Source organism: Convolutriloba macropyga, chromosome 14 (genome assembly GCF_964194025.1).
Source record: "Convolutriloba macropyga chromosome 14, txConMacr16.3, whole genome shotgun sequence".
Lineage (NCBI taxonomy): Eukaryota > Metazoa > Xenacoelomorpha > Acoela > Convolutidae > Convolutriloba > Convolutriloba macropyga.
In genome coordinates, this window is record NC_134481.1 from 29,683,909 (window position 1) to 29,702,045 (window position 18,137).

Sequence of the window (18,137 nt, forward strand, 5' to 3'; positions counted from 1 at the left end):
TAACATATCACAGAAGCACTCCAATTAGACGCAAATAAAATTAAAGAGGTGAAATCAATGAAATCTTCAAAAAGTTCAACCAAATTGACAACTTTAACTGGCTCTTGTATCCTTGATTCTTGAGATATTGAGAAAAAGAAACAAAGTGAATAAATTTTCTGAAGAATAATTTTTTCAATGAAATAAATTTACTAATACTGTGAAGATTTTTTTAATACCAAGTATCAACACGGCCAGGTGAAGTTCACTGGATTATCTTTTTTTCTGTTCTACGATTTTTGTTCTGAACAAAATCTGCGGAAAACTTCTTTTCTACTCTCAAAGACCTACAAAAAGAACTGCAAATTAAGACGAAAATTAAAAATTCTAGTAAACTCTGCTAGAAGACGGAGTCGAAGCAGTTAAAACCAAAATCAATTCACTGAAATAATTGATATGTTCGATTGCTCCTTTCTTTCTAAATGCCAACAGTGTGAGATTTGACCTGTTAAAAAATTCCAAGTCCAAGAAAATAACCTCCATGATGATAAAATGTCCAAAAAATTTTCTTTTCATTGAGAGCTCGTAATTTCAAAGCCAAAAAAACTTGAATTAGAACATAAAACCGCAATACATATTACTTTTTAATCCATTATATACCACCTGTTTTCACTAACTTTAAGCTCCAAGTTGCCCAGAAAGAGATAAAGTGACAAAGCTCATCAATACGTAGTTAATTGCTCTCGAACGAGGTTTGATGCAATTAGTGTAAAAGTGTCTGTCTTTTTTGTGCAAAATTTTTGCTTGACCATTTTCGCGCCTATGTTCTAAAACATTCCGTGACTTCTCAAGTCACCTTGTCAAGCTTCACTTTTTCATTTTCTGTGATTTTAAGACGTCTCATTCAGAAATGAAGATTGGTGCTGTTATGAAATTGATGTTTATCGCTTGAGTAATAGCATTTTTGAAGCGTGGAGGTTAAGGTTTCAGACAGCTATCCTGGAGGTTGGAGGATCAAATCCCTATCAGGTGCAATTTTTTGCATTCAATTTTTCTATACTGCACCCCTAAATCAAGTTTGCTTCAGCATATTATTCGAGAACAATTATTCTGACGTTAGCTGCTTTATGTTTTATTTTCAAAAACAAGTTTTTTAAAAGATATAAGTACCATAAGCTTCCGACCTAACGACTAAGATAGGTTTCTATGAATATCTTGAGGAAACCAATTATACGTGTCATTATTAAGCCTTGATTTGTAGTGTTGTGTTCTGTAATTAACATAGAAAGCAAATAAAAGCAAAAATATTTTTAAAAGAGGGCAGCGGTTGATTGCAACCCGAATTCCTTTTGACCGTAAAAATAATGATCATACCAAAATTAGCATTGCTTTTGCTCTTTGTCTATGAAAAACACACTATTGTTCCCAATATTATGGATATAGACAATTCGATCAAAAAAGATCAGTATAGCAAAAATAAATCATGCATTTTCGTTAATGATCCAGTTAACTTAACAATAAAATCAACCAAATTTTGAATCAAGAATACTCTCAAAGTACACACAAATAAAACTTTTCCTCTTTGTAGTTAGCGAAGATTGTGTCAGCAGTTTTTGGTTGTGTTAATCCAGAAATTTTAAACAATTTGGAGTAAAGAACTTCCTTTCGTTCCAAGTTTGATGAAAAAAAAGGCTGAGTTTTGAATTTTTTAGCAAAAATTTTAGCCTACAAATCAAATCAAAGAATTCAAAAAATTAAACGAGTTTTCTATCCCTAGAGATAAAACTAGCAACACTGTTATTGTCATTTTTAAATACAAAAATATTGTAAACAAAAACAATTAAAATCAGTCAAATGTTCAAAATATTTAGTTTCGATAACTCCGCGAAGAAAACTAATTTAAAGGAAGTTATTTATGTATTCTGCACTAGATGGGCTTTCTAATGATATCACTCACAACTTTCTACATTGAATATATTGATCGACCAAAATTGACTAATCAAAAAAACCCACTTTAGTATACAGTTCCTCCCACACCGAAGTGGGTCGGAACAATTATAATTAAAATTGTTGCATTGGGAGCTTTTTTGTTTTTTTATAGCAATATTTCGACTGCTTAAATTGATTACATTCGGACAATAATTATGATTTTAATTTATTTATGAGTTAAAATAATTATGAGTTAAAATTTATTCAACATTTTATGCTGTCTTTTCTCAAGCTATCCCAGGTTGAGGTGCCATCCGGAAGTGACCCCTGATCAGACCGTGCCAGACGAAAGTTACCTCTGATCAGACCCTCCCAGACCAAAGTATCCTCTGATCAGACAAAAGTGCGCTCGAAACACCGTGTGCGCTCTAAGTGCGCTCGAAACTGTCTCTGATCAGACCTTCCCAGACGGAAAGGACCTCTGATCAGACCATAATCAGACCATTGTCCAGACGATTGTGCGACCATGGCCCAGTTCAAACCCAGACCATTGTCCAGACGATTGTGCGCTCAAAATCACTTCTGATCAAACTATTGTGCGCTCAAAAGTTACTCCTGATCAGACTATCGTGCGCTCAAAATCACCTCACCGCACGAATTTTGTTATAATATATTCATTTCATACGAAATGATGTTTGCATTATTATATTCATCTAAAGAAAAGACTATTCTAAAAGTATTATTGCTTAAAAAAAGATAACCCGACTGCTGAGTAAAAAATTATTTAGTATACATTAGTGCATATTTCCAACTCAATGAATAAATTTAGACAGCTTTCCATATAAAACATCGTATACTACAGTTAAACAAAATTTCCTTGTAAGGGGACTGACATGTTCAATCAGTAGGACCCCTTTGGTTCTGAGCAAAGACATCAAACTCTAGATCTGTCTGTGATCAGAATGCTGCTTTTTGTTGCCTCTTGACAGAGCCGATATTTCTCTGTAAAAAAAAACAAAAAATCAAAAAAAAAATTCCGCTCGAAACGGTCTCTGATCAGACTAATGTGCGCCTGAATCCACCTCTGATCAGACCATTCCCATCCTGAAGTGACTTCTGATCATACCATCCCCAGACCAAAGTGACCTCTGATCATACCATCCCCAGACCGAAATGACCTCTGATCATACCATCCCCAGACCGAACTGACCTCTGATCATACCATCCCCAGACCGAAGTGACCTCTGATCATACTATTGTGCGCTGGAACCAAATCCCAGACCCTGTAGTTTTGGTCTGGGAACACACCGTGTGCGTTGGACTTGGTCTGATCAGAGGTCACTTTCGGATGGCACCTCAACCTGTGATAGTAAACATTTTGTGTGTAACTACCTACAGGCAATGCATAACTCACTTTTTAACATTTGGATATAGCCAGCTCTGATGTGAAAACACAAATCGCCATCTTTGAAACTTCTGAAAAGAACCCGTACTTTAATGAATGAGTTGGCAACTGCTTTATTTTTTTCTCACAGTAAATTAATTGTCCGTAATAAAATTTCAAACATTGTCAATCTGACAATTTTTATATGGATATTTTTAAACGTCGATGTTGAATGTCGTAGACAAAAGTTTAACAGTTCGTTGTTCATCGTTTTAGGCAAGAAAATGTTCCTTAAGTTTGTAAATGCTGTTTTGTTTTGCCATCTTTACCTAACAGTTAAGAAAATCTGATTAGGTTCCGAATTTATTGAACAAGATTACGCAGTATTAAAAAAATGAGAAGTTTTTTTCTTTGGCTCTGCACTCAATGCTTTGTTGCTAATACGAACGCATTGAATTGTTGCAGGCACCGAATATCGATCTATTTTTTCATTATTTTTAAATACAGTAATGATGTTGAGAACCATTCAGAAAACGTTTTAAATAATGCTGCTTGCTGTTATCAAATTTACCTATTTAAAATGGATAACACAATCGCAGGCCAGCAGTTGCAGAAAAAATTTAGATGCGAATTCAAAACAATTCTTCTAATAATTGTGTTCTTGCTTTTTTCTGTGTGTCATTTAGTTTTTCCTGGTTTTCAACTTTGTAGCACAAGTTAATGACAGTTGTAAAACTGCATAATCCAATGAAAAACTAATTGAAGACAGGAAGTTTTTTGATTAGAACACGCCTGCAATCCAGTTGACACTTTCTGTTCGCCTTCCCCATGATTTTTTGACAAAAAATTTTGAATATTTGGTTCGCATAAGCAAGCAAAACTTTTAAAATTAGCCGTATCTATATTGTTGGTTGATTTTAAGAAACGTCCATCAAAGTCCTGTTGGGCGATTTGCGATAGTAACCAATGCAATGGTTTCTGGCAATATTATTTTGATATCTTGAAACTCTTTGGGATTTTTTGTTTTGTTTGATGCCATCTGATGGTTGCATACAAAGACTGCACCAATACAATCTGATTTAATAATCTTGGTACAAATCTTTCTACCGACTGAACTGTCACTTTGCTTCTGATGTTCTGGAAACGATTCGTTCGTCGCCATTTCTCTACCATTTTGTTTTTAGCTGATTTTTCTTGTTTTGTTTCTACTTTTGAATTCGGCTGATTAACCATCTGTCAGTTTTTGCAGATAGGAATTGCTGTCTGAGAAACGTTTTCTGAGGTTTTGAAACTCTCTTGTTCGATTATGTGTTTCCTATCTTATAATGTATATTAACATTACATAGTTGAACATTATATTGAACCAGAAGTGTCATTTCTGTAAAAAAGCAGTGTTTTGTCAACACTGAAAGATTTTTTAGTCGTAGAAAATGATATCTATTTTTCTTCAGGGAAAGACAAGAATTTTTAGGACAATTAATTTTGCCAGAACTCTATGAGTCCATATAGTTTTGGTAGACATTTTAGAGTGCAGCCAATTCATATTATATTACATTGCGCGTTGATTTTACTATTCTTTTCTCTATTATGTACAAGTTGTCTATGATATGCACTTGCAATCAATAATCAGGGACCCAATGTGCTTTCTTAGCAAATTATATTTATTCTTTTATGTTTTCTTTGCTTCACGACAAAATAAACATCTGATGCTCATAAAATTTTTATTAGACTTTAACAGAGTTTCGACAACAGGTTCACATTTTTAGACATTTCTGAACTATAACTGCAAGAAAAGATGCCATTTTAAGTTTTAACCAACAACTTTTTTGAGAAGAATTAAAGTATCGTCAGTTAAGAAATGGGGTTCCAATATGAGTTTGTGCACGGCCAAAACCAAAAACGTTCAAATTTTTGTATAATTCTCCGCGCAAATGTCGATAAAAGAACTCTATTGCTATCAGTTTTAGATTTATTATCCATTTCTGCTTGTTTTTTGATTTTTTTTTGTTTCTTTGTTTGTTTGTTTTTGTTTAAGATTTTTATAAGCCTACCTGTGTGTCCCATTGTGGATTGCTGGTGTAATTGCTTTTCTTTGTGTGTTTTTGTCTTTGTGTGTTCGAGTGAAATGGTGTGCAAATTTGTGTTTGCGTGTATGTGTGTGTTATTGTGTATGTCTGTGTTTGTCTTTTTATATATGTGCTCTTCTCTATGGGTGTTTTTTAATGAATGAATTTTTTTGTGCGTGTTTGTGAGTGGATATATGTCTTTGTGTGTCTAATTGCGTTGTCTGCCTCTTTTGAATGTTGTTTGTGTGTATAGGTGTGTGCGTTCGTGTGCGTGTTCGTGTGCTTGTGAATTTGTGTGTTGTGTGTGTGTGTGTGTTTTATGTTTTTGTGACTTCGTGTTACAAAAGACTAAAGTAAAAACATACACACTGTTGAACACAAACACACACACCACACACACACACATACCCAAACACACACAAATCACTCACACAAACAACGTATACACATACAAAGACACATACATATACATAAACACACGCGCAACGCGCACGCGCACACATACGCACACAAACACACGCACACGCACAGACACAAACACACACACACACACACACACACACACACACGATCATACACAGAGAGAGAGAGAGAGAGAGAGAGAAACACGCTTACAAACACACCACCACACACAGATACAGACACAAACTCTCTCTCTCTCAAGCACTCCAAAACACACAAAACGCACAAGCACTCACACAGATAATCAAAATACGCACCAAAAACACAAACACAGACACAACACGAAGTCACAAAAACATAAAACACACACACACACGCACGCACACAATAAACTCATGCACACGCACACGAACAAGCACACGCACGCACACACACATACACACAAAGAACATAAAAAGAGACAAACAACGCAATTAGAGACACAAAGACTTTCATCCGCTCACAGACACGCACACACATAAACAATTTTTTTCATTAAAAAACACCCATACAGAAGGCGTGTGTGTTTGTTGTTTTTGCGTGCGTGTGTGTGTGTGTGGTTGTGTGTGTGTGTGTGAGTGTGTGTGTGTGTGTGTGTGTGTGTGTGGTTTTGTGTGTGTGTGTGTGTGTGTGTGTGTGTGTGTGTGTGTCTGTCTGTCTGTCTGTCTGTCTGTCTGTCTGTCTGTCTGTCTGTCTGTCTGTCTGTCTGTCTGTATATATATATATATATATATATATATATATATATATTTACTTGCAAATGATCGAAAGTTCAGAAACCTCGCTCTAGCCTTGAAGCTGTCTGTATGAAGATGGTCTCCCACGTAAACAAAACTTGACGTGGACTATAGCCTGATATTGGCTGCAATAATGTTATCGCGTGAAACGCCAGACGGCAAAAGGTGGCCATAGGCACCCAAAAGAGCAATGCTGCTGACGAAAAGAACTGTCTGAGCTGCGAAATGGGAATAATGCGAAAAAGACTAGCTAAGAACTTTTGGCCTATGATGCTGTTAGCGCTGCTTTTAATTCAAAACCCCAATTTGGTTTTCAATTTCTATTAAATTTACAAATTTTCGAGTTTACAGCTTATGTTTTTATTTTATACAATTTTTTTAGAGTCATCGGCAGGTGTTGCAGTAGACCCACTTGACAGGAGAATGGATCTTCTATCGATCCAGCACGAGACCAGCAACTCCAGCCTCAACAGTGCCACCAATGTCACCAAGGAGATCGTCCAGAGCCTCACCCCAAACATGCTCTCGGGAGACCAGAGTGCCCCAGTCATGTTCCAGAAGAAATCCGACCAAGAGGTCATCCGTCCGGAGCAGTAAATATTGCTCTACTACAAAAATTGACACCGGGAATTTGACTAATGAGTTGATTTGTGCCGGACTTTATTCATGTTGCAGTTGCGATATATAGATCTGTGGTTATGACCTGCTTTGGTGTTGATGGAATTCATTAGTATTATTGTCCACAATAATTAATAAATATAGATCTATGGCGAATATTTTTCAAAATCTTAAGGAAAAACCTCACCAGAACAGACAGTAATTGTGATGTTAGACTAATCATATAATACAATGAGTTAAGTATTCAAGGTATTGTTGTCCCCCCACACACCTTAACGAGGAAAAACTACGTGTTTAAAGAAAAATTTTATATATAACGTTTTTCGCCAATTATATTAATTTACATCAAAAATAAGATACTAGAAAGCCCGTCTATTGTATAATATTTTTAGAAGCAACTGTTTATTAAATTTCGTCCCTTTTGCTAGGAAATTTTGAGGTTTATTTTGTATAATTGCTTTGACAAAGTTGGGCAAATATTTCAGTATTAATGAGTATTTTCATCCGTTGAAGAGTGCGGTGTTGTTTTTCTACAAATTATTGATTTGAAATTAGACTTTTAATTGTCTTGAGACAGGAACATCATTTTTCGCGACCTAAAATTTGACTTCCTTAATTCCAAATAATGAATTATCTTACTCAACTTAGGGTATTGCTATTAAAAATTACTTAGTACCTAATTTACATTAGTTTTTAAATGATGATTGATTCATTTCCAAAGATCGAAAAAGTTCAACTCAAAATTTGGAGATGGATTATAATTCAGTTCCTGGGTCGAGGTTTGGTCGAAAAATAATGTACGATTAGCGGTGAATGCCGGTGAAAAAAAACTTTTTTCACCGCAAAGCTCCCGCATCTTTAAGCGTTGAATTTTTGCGGTTTTTAGCGGTGAATTTTTTTCACCGCATTCAACGGATTTCTTACAAATAAGAAACTGCCGTACACGGCTTCCAGCCTTTCACCTCCTGCTTGTCAACATCTTCTGCAATCCACTGCGCCATCTCTCACTTCGCTCATCCATATTTCCTGTGAATTTAAGATAGCGCTGAAATTAGCGCGGTGAATATTTGTAAGATTTGCGATTTTAGCGGTGAATTTTTTTCACCGCATTCTGCTGGTAGCGGTGAAAAATTTTCTTTCACCGCTCAAGCGGTGAAATAAAATTTTCATAGCTTAAAAGTTTTTTTTCACCGCATTCGTTGCATTGAACGCAAATCTTACAATTTTGCTCAATTTCACCGCAAATCTTACATCTCTTAGCGATTTTTAGTGGTGACACCTCGACCCGAGTTTGAATAAAATTCTTAAAAATTCCTTTTCATCTCTGAGTTCCACAAAGTTAGACTACATGCATTTCAGCTGCGTGCATTTCAATTCTGTTCAATGAAATTATAAAACTAAGAACGCTCAAATTATTTCAGAACATTGTGTAACACATCGTTCTCTTTTAGTGGCGAATAAGCCAAAGTTTTTCACGAGTTTTTACCTCATTTTTGTTCGAAAATCTTGTCATTCATTTTTCTGCTTTTGTATATTGACCACATCATTTTTGAGATGTCATCTGCCGCATCACCATAAACTCAGCTTCAAATTGTAGTGCATAGGTACATATATTAATCAAAGTATTTAAAAAGTCTTTTCTGATTACCGAATAGTTAATCGAAGATTTTGATATATTGTTCAAATCTCATGGAGTGGGGAAATAATAGATGAACAACCATTATTTTATCATCAACTAATGTTTGATGCGACAAAATTTTGATGCAATCAGATTGAAAAATTCAAATTTGATCCATAAAATACAGAAGTCAATTCATTAGCACAAAAATCAAAGACCTTTCCCTCACATTTCATGCTAAAAATTTGTTTAAATTGAAACAATTCGGTGCTTAAATTTCGACGCCTTTTATTTTGAACTAATTTCATAGGTTTTTCTAAATTTTTTAAGTTCACTTCCAGGAATGCCATTCCACTAATATTAAACCTGCAAAACAATTTCTGTCGCGTTATTATATCTGGGTTGCTCTCTCTAGTCTCATTCTCTCATCTACCCACTTAGTTCACCTCTTGACCTGCCTACTTAATACCGCTCTCCCTGGCGTTGCAGTTACAAGTCAAGTTGATAAGCACGACAAAATTCCGAACTTAATTTTAATTGAGACGAGACATTAGAATTTTTACTCCAAAACTCTGTAACGGTTGCTCTTCTTTACATCGTCCAATTCGTTACGCGGTTTCTGATCTGTAGTTTGTACGGAGTTTCTTTTACATAGGAACTTGGTTCCTCAAATTAAGGTTCCAGAAATTCAAAACTATTTCACAAGTTTTCCGAGCTCCGTTTCTATTGCTTGTCACGTGGTCCAACTTGTCTCAAAGGCACAAAAGACGATTTAACTCTAGCTTCCTTGTCTCTTACAGAGACTTAAAATGATAACATTATGTAGGCACACAGAAACATTGATTGATAAAACGAATTCAATGATTTTATATCAACGACTGAAATGATCCAATTGTAAAATAGGCTGCTGCAATTATATTCCGAAAATAGTTCTCTTCCAACAGGGAAAAAGACAATATTCTCTCTGAATTTTTCAATATTTTTTAAAAATTCTGGTCCATCCCTTTTTCTGGATTTGCAATTTGGCCAAATCATTTTTAGTTTTCATCTAGCGCATCACCACAAACTCAATTTTATTTTACAATACATAAAGACAAATTTTAATCACACAATATAGGAAGTCTGTTCTGATGACCGAGTGGTTACTTCATGAATTTTTATTATTCTGTTCATATCTGAGGTATTGGGAACAAAATATGATTAAAATAACAACCATCACTTCAGCTGTAATAAGTGTGCATTTAGACAGAATTCTTTTGAAATCGAAGAAGAACTTTCAACTTTTGATCACAAAAAAAATAAGTCATTACAGCATCACAAACAGAAGGCACTTTTACTCACAATTCAATAAAAAAATTGTTTAAATTGAAACAATTGTTGACGCAAGTTTTGACGCCAAATCTTTTCAATTAATTCTTTAAGTTCTAGAAGTTCACTTCCAGCAATGCCGTTCTACTATCATTAGATTTGCACAACAATTTTGTCGCCTCATCATATCTGGGCTGCTCTTTCTACCTTCAGCCTCTCATGTACCATCCTGTTTTACCTCACGCAGCCTGCCTGTTTTATACTGCACTTCCTTGCATTCAGATAATTCCCCCAACCGAAGTCAGTCTACCATCGCCAAGCTGCCTCCCCATACTTATCCGCACTTACCAATGGCATTCAAATCTGTTTTTGTAGTTTCTAAGTCGATGAGCACAAGAGACCAGATTTCTTCTGAAAAATGTGAAGAAGCTGCTTTCCTATCAAATCCTTTTTAGTTGTCATTTGGCGCATCACCACAAACTCAACTTTAATTTACAGTACATGGAGACAAATTTCAATCACACAAAGTGAGAAGTCTGTTCTGATGACAGAGTAGTTACTTCATGAATTTTTGGTATTCTGTTCATATCTGAGGTGTTGGAAACAAAATATGTAACAAAAATATGAAATCAGATGAAGAACTTTCAACTTCTGATCAAAAAATAACCTAAGTCACTACAGCATCACAAATAGACGGCACTTTTACTCACAATTCAATTAAAAAATTGTTTAAATTGAAACAATTCTTGACGCAAGTTTGGACGCCAAATCTTTTCAATTAATTCTATAAGTTTTAGAAGTTCACTTCCAGCAATGCCGTTCAACTATCATTAGATTTGCACAACAATTTTGTCGCCTCATCATATCTGGGCTGCTCTTTCTACCTTCAGCCTCTCATGTACTATCCTGTTTTACCTCAAGAAGCCTGCCTGTTTTATACTGCACACCCTTGAATTCAGATAATTCCCCCACCCGAAGTCAGTCAAACATCGCCATACTCATCCGCACTTACCAACGGCATTCTAATCCGCTTTTGTAGTTTCTAAGTCGATGAGCACAAGCGACCAGATTTCTTTCTTAAAAAATGTGAAGAAGCTGCTCTCCTATCAATGCAAGGAAAATTACCCCGTTTAGACCGCTAAGCCTTTTCGATAGTGTCCGGATGTTGCGTTTTTGCAGTTAACATTTGTGAAATGCTTCATCCACTATACTGTATAACACCGTGGCTTTAACTGATACGCAATTACTCCCAATAACTAATCGTTCAGGTTCGCTGTTAAAAAAATTGCATTGCACAAAAACCGAAACAATATCTCTTAAAAACAATCAATTTATACTGAGTTTAGTTACAAATGAAAACTAAAACTGAATTTAGGAATTTCCCTCCATAAAAACTGTAGCCCTCTAACACTGCTATAATTACGCAAAGTTTCACTCTGCTCTTGTCTACATTTCTCAAACAGCATCACTTACAAGAAGCAAATAAAAACAACAATATCAGTATCCAAAGATTTTGTTCTTGATTGGATGCAATAATGGTAATATTCAAATTCCAATAGGCTACGTTATAGACAGTAAAGAATTAACCTAGCTTGTGCAAAGTTTCTCTTACTTGGGAAATTTTTCCTCAGAAAATAGGGTACGAGAATATAAAAGTTAATTCTCACGTTTGTGATACTCAAGTTTTACGGTGAGTTCAATTGTTTTAAACGTCAGATTTGCATCCTTGATTGCCTGTAGATAAAGATTTCAACAGAATGTTAACATTTTTTTCATTTTGACTTTAATGAAATTTTGTCGCATATTTTATAAAAAAGGCTTGGTCGGAAACCAATCATAAAGAAGATGTGGAACTAATATTGGATTCCGTAAATCGTACAAACGTCGCAAAACTGATTTGGTGACTGTGGAGGTAGTTCAGGTTTGAGTTTCACTTCAAATATGATCCTCACGTATTTAAAAAAAGGTCATTAAACATATTGCCAAAAGTAAGCAAAAATCAACTTGATTTTGATTGAATATAGAAGGAAACTTTGCTTTTCATGCTATTGTATTTTATCGCGAAATCTGCCGATGTATAATTTTGATTTTTGAATAAGCTCGGCTCAAATTAAAATTTGTTCAAAAATTGATGAACTGGAGTCAAATGACCACTTTTCTTACTATTTTAATGCCACTGCCACGCCACGTGATCTAACTAATTTAAGTTATCTTGTTGAACTGGTTTTTGCTGGTCTATATCTTGCGGTGAATATCATCTTTGAGTAGTGTTTAGTTGTTTTTGCCGGAGTTTTTGCCTCATTTTGTTACTTGTGAGAGATTCGATTTTTCGATAGAATTTTTCTGCTTTGAAAATTTTAAAGAAAACTGATTCAATGATGATTATGATTTTTTTTGTAAAAAATGGAACATAGTTCGAACACCTCATTTCTACTTTAAACTTTGAAAAACAAAATTTTGGCTAAAAATGGCTTCAGATATATAACCGAGGGGCAATGAGTTCAATTTTTTCTCCGTTCATAGACTCTGATATGCTGGTGTTGGAGTTTCTATGAGGTTTCAACTCTCCACAGAATTGCTCCAAGTTCATTTTTCAAAAAAATATACGAGCTTGTCGCTTGAAGTGAATAAAAACTATAGATAAAACTTTTGAAATATATGTTCTAGTTTTTACTATTGAAAATTAGAAATTATCTAATTTATGACTTTCTGAACAAACGCTATGCAATGTTAACATTTTTTTAATCTTATTAATCTATGTTGACTATTTTTTTAAGTTCTAAAATGTTGAGTCAAAAACTGTCTTGTTAAATCCAAAATAGCTCAATTCAAAATCAAACTCAATTTTTTTGTGTGTCTGCGTATATTCTAATTTCGTTAAAAAGAGGGCAATAAAACTTTTGCAGTTATTTTAACACCAGCTAGACCCCAACGTTATAGAATTAGAAAAAAACACCACCAATTGTGGCGACAGAAAAGTCTTAGAAAACGTTTTTTCTTTTTTATATTTCGTAGCGCTTGCAATTAGCTTTGAAACAAATCGGCAAAGTTTTTCCCAATTCTCTTACAAAAATGTTCAAATAAAAATCAACTCATTATCTTCTGAAGTTCGTTGATTTTTTCTCTTTCGTACAATTAAGCCGAAATTTATTTCAATCTTTGTAAAATTTTAGCAGAAAAGACAAAAAACGGCTTTGAAAAAAAATTTGTCTGTGAATTCACTCTGAATTTCAAACGCTTGATTAGTGAGTTTTCTTAAACTCTTATTTCAATTATTTTTAACAGTTCTCAAAAAAAGTTGAACACAATTGAACAAAAAATTCGTATAAAATATTTTACCTGCTTTTTTTATTTGCTTGTTAACTACATTGATTTTTTGAAATCAACACCCTCGAATATTTTTTGTTCGTGTTCAACTGTTAAATTGATTTTGAAATAATGTGAATTTTTCGAGCACAAAACCAATCATTGAGGAAGATAGCGGGTCCAGTTCTTCAAAAGTTATTTATTTGCTGAATTCAAAAAAAAATTGCAAAAAACTTTTCGTTTAATCTGCAAAAAATTCGAGTTGTTCCTTCTTTGAAAACTTTTTGGAAGAAGTGAAATGAACTTAATATCTTCCAAATATTTCGAGAAATCGTTCCAAAAAATAAGCCAGACCGAAAAAAATAAACTTAAAACAATGAATTTGAATAGCATTGGTTCAAAAGGACTTACAATTAATATAGTTTTAAAGTTTTCGATGATTGAAAATACATAATCTCACTGAAACAAAAATATTTTTTTTTCACAATTTGAGCTGAGAACACTTAATGTAATTAAAGGAAAAAATTACAAATTAGCTTTAGCCAAACGCTAATTATAAGCAAAATGATCTTAATTCGAATAATTTTGAATAATATTTGAATGATATGAATAATTTTGTAGTGTTTGAATAATTTATGATTCTGATTTTGAAACTTTCCGCATTTTTTTGCAGTTTGCTAAATTTGAACAACGCTTCTTATATTGTTTTAAATTCATACAATCTTCTATAGCTCTCAGCTGTAACTGCATCCCGGCCAAATACATTATGGTGGAGCAAAAAGATGGTACTAAAATCAACACTTGTTAGTCAGTATTTAGCCTCATTATATGATATCAAAAAGAATTTGGACGGAAAAAATTAAAATATGATAACCTTTGAGTGAAGAACCTTTATTTACTTGATATTTGTTGCATAAATTTGCAAATAAAAGATAATAAAGATTAGAAATTAGTGAAATATTAATTCTTACTGCTTTTAAAATATATTCAATTTGTTTTCAATTTGAATAGATTCTTATGTTCGAGTTGTTTGGATCTATTTTAATGCTTAAAACAAAACAAATCGACTTTAGAGATAAAAAATTAGAGTTTCCTGCTATATTCGGAAAAAAACATTATTTTTTTCTGAGAGTAGTTTGGTCTCGGCAGAGTACATAAAACTGCGAAACTGCCTACTTCTATTATTTTATAATAAATAGAAACGAAGGGAATGCATAGTTGAAGAGCTCTAGGATAACAACACTCACTGATACTTAAATTCAAAAACTCAATTTTATTGTTCATCGAAACTTTATCATATAAACAATCCAAATTTTTAACCATCCAAATTTTTCTGTCATATAAAAGAACTTAAGGTAGTCAAAAATTGTAAATTTGAACTCAGCGCAGCTGCATATTTTCTGGCACAGGAAACAATAGATTTTTATTTTCCTTCAGAGGAAAATGGTCGGATTCATGAAAATTATCTAGAAAATTTTTCGTCGTCCGTCCGTATATTATTTCATACTGCCCCAAATTTATGATACAAATGGCGGCTGCAATTTCTTCAAATTTTTTCCAAACAACTTAGAGTTTTCTTTTGCTCAGTTTTTAGCTTGAACCTTTGTTTGTGGAAGGTTACTTGCGCAACATGGCGTGACATCAAATTTGGGAAAAATAATTAGACTTATTATTGTTGAACTGTTCTTCAAAAAAGCATAAATTTAAAGCGTTTTTTTCTTTGAAATTTTTGAGAAAAACTTCTGTTGAATAATAAAATAAAAAAGTTGTAAATATTTACACTGCCGGATTAATATCATTTGTTTACTCGTTGATATGGCTCCGAATGCCGTGTTGCTTAATCTATCACTTATATCAAAAATTTAAATCTTCAATTTATTTTTCTAAATTCTTTCCTGAGGCTGTCAATTCATAAACGTAATTGTGTTCGTTTTTTTAAAATGTTTTTAATGAGAGATTTAGTAAATATAAGGCAAACTTATTTGTGCAACTCGTGGTGTCACACAATTCGAACAGACACGAAAAAAATATTCGCTATCATTACAGTCTGCCTTCATGTAAAAATTAGCAAAAACTAGAGAGACAAAAATTACTGAGATTAGTTAGCTGAATCTATTTTCACATTTTTTTTACATCAGAGAAAGTGTTTGAAAATGGAATTGTTTTACGCTTTGATTTTTAACACCTTCGAGTATTTATTACTATCTTAAGGAAATATTAGAAATAGGAATGCTGCTCTTCTTTATTTTGTCAGGAAAACTAAAGGTTAAAGCAACTAACTAAAAGCTTAATTTAAAGGCATTTTGGCAAACAAAATTTTGACATATCAAAATGCGAAAGTTTGTTAATAGCAACGAACCGTAATAATATAAAAATTATTCAAAATGATTTTCAAAACAAAAGAAACTGAATTAAAGCATTGTGTTTTGTGTTTTCATAGAAAAACGCTTGCTAGAATTAATAGAAGTTTCAGGACTGTTTTACGCATCCATTTCTTGCGAAAAATTTTTCAAAAAAATCAACGCTTTAATCTTTATGATTCTCTTTTCATTTTGTGACCTCTAGCCATTTGTTCTACTGAGCCAAACCTTTCGGCTTTTGTTGTTTTTGATGTTGAAAAAAAATCCACTTTGAAAAACTTTCTTCACGCACTTTATTGAACGGTTTGATTTGTGCATAAAAACTATTGCTATCTTACAATGTTTAACTGCAGCAACAGAAAAGTGCCAAAGTAAGAACACGCAAGCAGTGTTCTCGAAACATTCGGGCTAATTTGGCGGTGAGAAATGGGTTTTGGACTGACCAATCAGAAAAGCGGGTCACTGTTTTTCAGAGGTCAACAGATTTTTGTCACAGTTTTTGTGCTTGAGTCATAGAGTATAGTTGCGTTCAGCCATTTGTACAATACAGTTTTACTGTGAATTAGTTGCCATAATTTTGAGTAAATTGGAAAATTAAAAAGGAATAAAAATTGACAAAATGGTTTCAAAACTTCTTTCTGCGATTTTTGTTGTTTCAGCAATCGTTTTGATCACAGAGGCTGCGCCACCATCAAATATCTTGGGTAAGAAATCATTCGGAACTGTTCGTTGTCTTTGGTTTTAGTTTGGACGTGTGAGCAAATTTAGGTTTTTACCAGCATTATGAGAGCAAAATAATGCATTGCAGATTTGTATTGAAGATGGTTCGTAAAACCATTACAGTTGATATATACAGTCGTTGAGGTATTAAGTTAATAATTATAGATGTCGTATTTCTTCATCGCGTGTCGCTCCTTTTCTGAAGATAGTTGTTTTGATACTCAATTGTTCAGTGAAATCTGATCACTTTAAATATACCTTACAGATTTAAAGTTTTTGTTAAACAAAGAAAAATATATATGTAAAATAAATGTAAAACAACATGTAAAATAAATTGTTACAAATAACCGAAGTCAGCTGTAATTAAGTGAGGTGGGCGCTTCTTTTGGGTCCACAACACGGTTTCAGTTCGCTAGTTTTGAAATGGTTTATAAAGTGATATGAACGTACCTTTAGGATTGATTTTGGATTGATATTATGAATTCACTACCAATCATGACTTTAAATTCAAACCGGCGAATAAGTATAGGTTATGTGACTCTGATGACATCACAGAGAAGCCCTGACATTAATCGAGAAAGAAAGAGTTTCGAAATGAGTTCTGCGGAGTCAAGCAACCCTGCTAGAAATGCCAACTTGCAAATTTGAATCTGGTACTGTTTACAGAAAAATCTGGCATTGCAGATTCCGGCACTGCGCAGATCTTGAATTTTAAAAGTTGATCGAGATTCGACCTCAAAATATACGTCTTTCATTATAGTACATCTTTTAAAATATATCAATGGATAGATTCTATTATCTATTATTAGTATTAGTATTGTTCCCATTTTAAATGGCCCATACTTCTGTTGATAGCGAGCTTGACGACCTCTGAGAAGGAACCGATTGACAGAAGAATGGATCTGTTGTCGATGAAACACGAAAACAGCAGTTCATCCCTAAACAGTGCCACTGGAGTCACAAAGGAAATTGTAGAGAGCCTCACCCCCAATATGCTCCAGGGAGACCAAACAGATGACACTGTCCTCTTCAAGAAGAAGTCTATTGAACCTGTCCAGCCAGAGGAGGAACTGGAACAGGCAGAGGAAATGTAAACAATAAACAAATAAACAACACGCACAAACAAAACATTGGTTGATCAATCACTCTATGGGCTGAGATGATTAAAAAACTTAATATCTGATATACGCAAGCGGTGACAATTATGACAAAATGAAGAAAAACAAAAGCGAGTTAGTTTTGATTGTTTAACTAATATCTAGTGCCATCTTAATCTTGATCATCAAAATAATATTATTGCAAACAAAAGCTTCAATAGAATACAATCGAAAATTTCTCTGAGTTGAAATTCTAACAGAGTGATTTGAATAATGTATGATCTGAAGGGGTATGGTTGGCTATGGTTAATTTGTAAAATGAAATAGAATCAAACAAAAATTTTTTGATAAAGTTTATATTTCAGTTTCAAACAAGGGGGCTCGGTAATGTGCTTTGCACATAAACTTCCGAACCAGCTCATCCTCAATTTTGATTTAAAGTTTACCAAATGAAGTGATTCGAAGAGATACACATAATTAGATATGTGAGTGAGAAAAGTGCTACAAACTCAAACTACTAAAAGAAATATATAATGTAAAGCCGTATTAAAGAACTTATGATGCCTGCAATAAT

The 18,137-nt window shown here is 33.7% G+C and overlaps 1 protein-coding gene across 1 annotated transcript; it reads left to right on the top strand.

Annotated features, from left to right (window-relative positions):
- The first annotated feature begins 16,266 nt into the window (after positions 1–16,266).
- On the top strand, positions 16,267–17,918 carry LOC142352848 (uncharacterized). Its single transcript, XM_075405002.1, has 2 exons — positions 16,267–16,450; positions 17,322–17,918. The coding sequence occupies exons 1-2, from the start codon at positions 16,366–16,368 to the stop codon at positions 17,558–17,560; spliced, it is 324 nt and encodes a 107-aa protein (XP_075261117.1). The 5' UTR covers positions 16,267–16,365; the 3' UTR covers positions 17,561–17,918.
- The last annotated feature ends 219 nt before the right edge of the window (positions 17,919–18,137 follow it).

Excerpts from the sequence above, each read along its gene's own strand:
- LOC142352848 (XM_075405002.1), top strand. The coding sequence starts at position 16,366 with ATGGTTTCAAAACTTCTTTCTGCGATTTTTGTTGTTTCAGCAATCGTT. Across the intron at positions 16,451-17,321 it reads GCCACCATCAAATATCTTGG|CGAGCTTGACGACCTCTGAG; the intron begins GTAAGAAATCAT and ends TTCTGTTGATAG.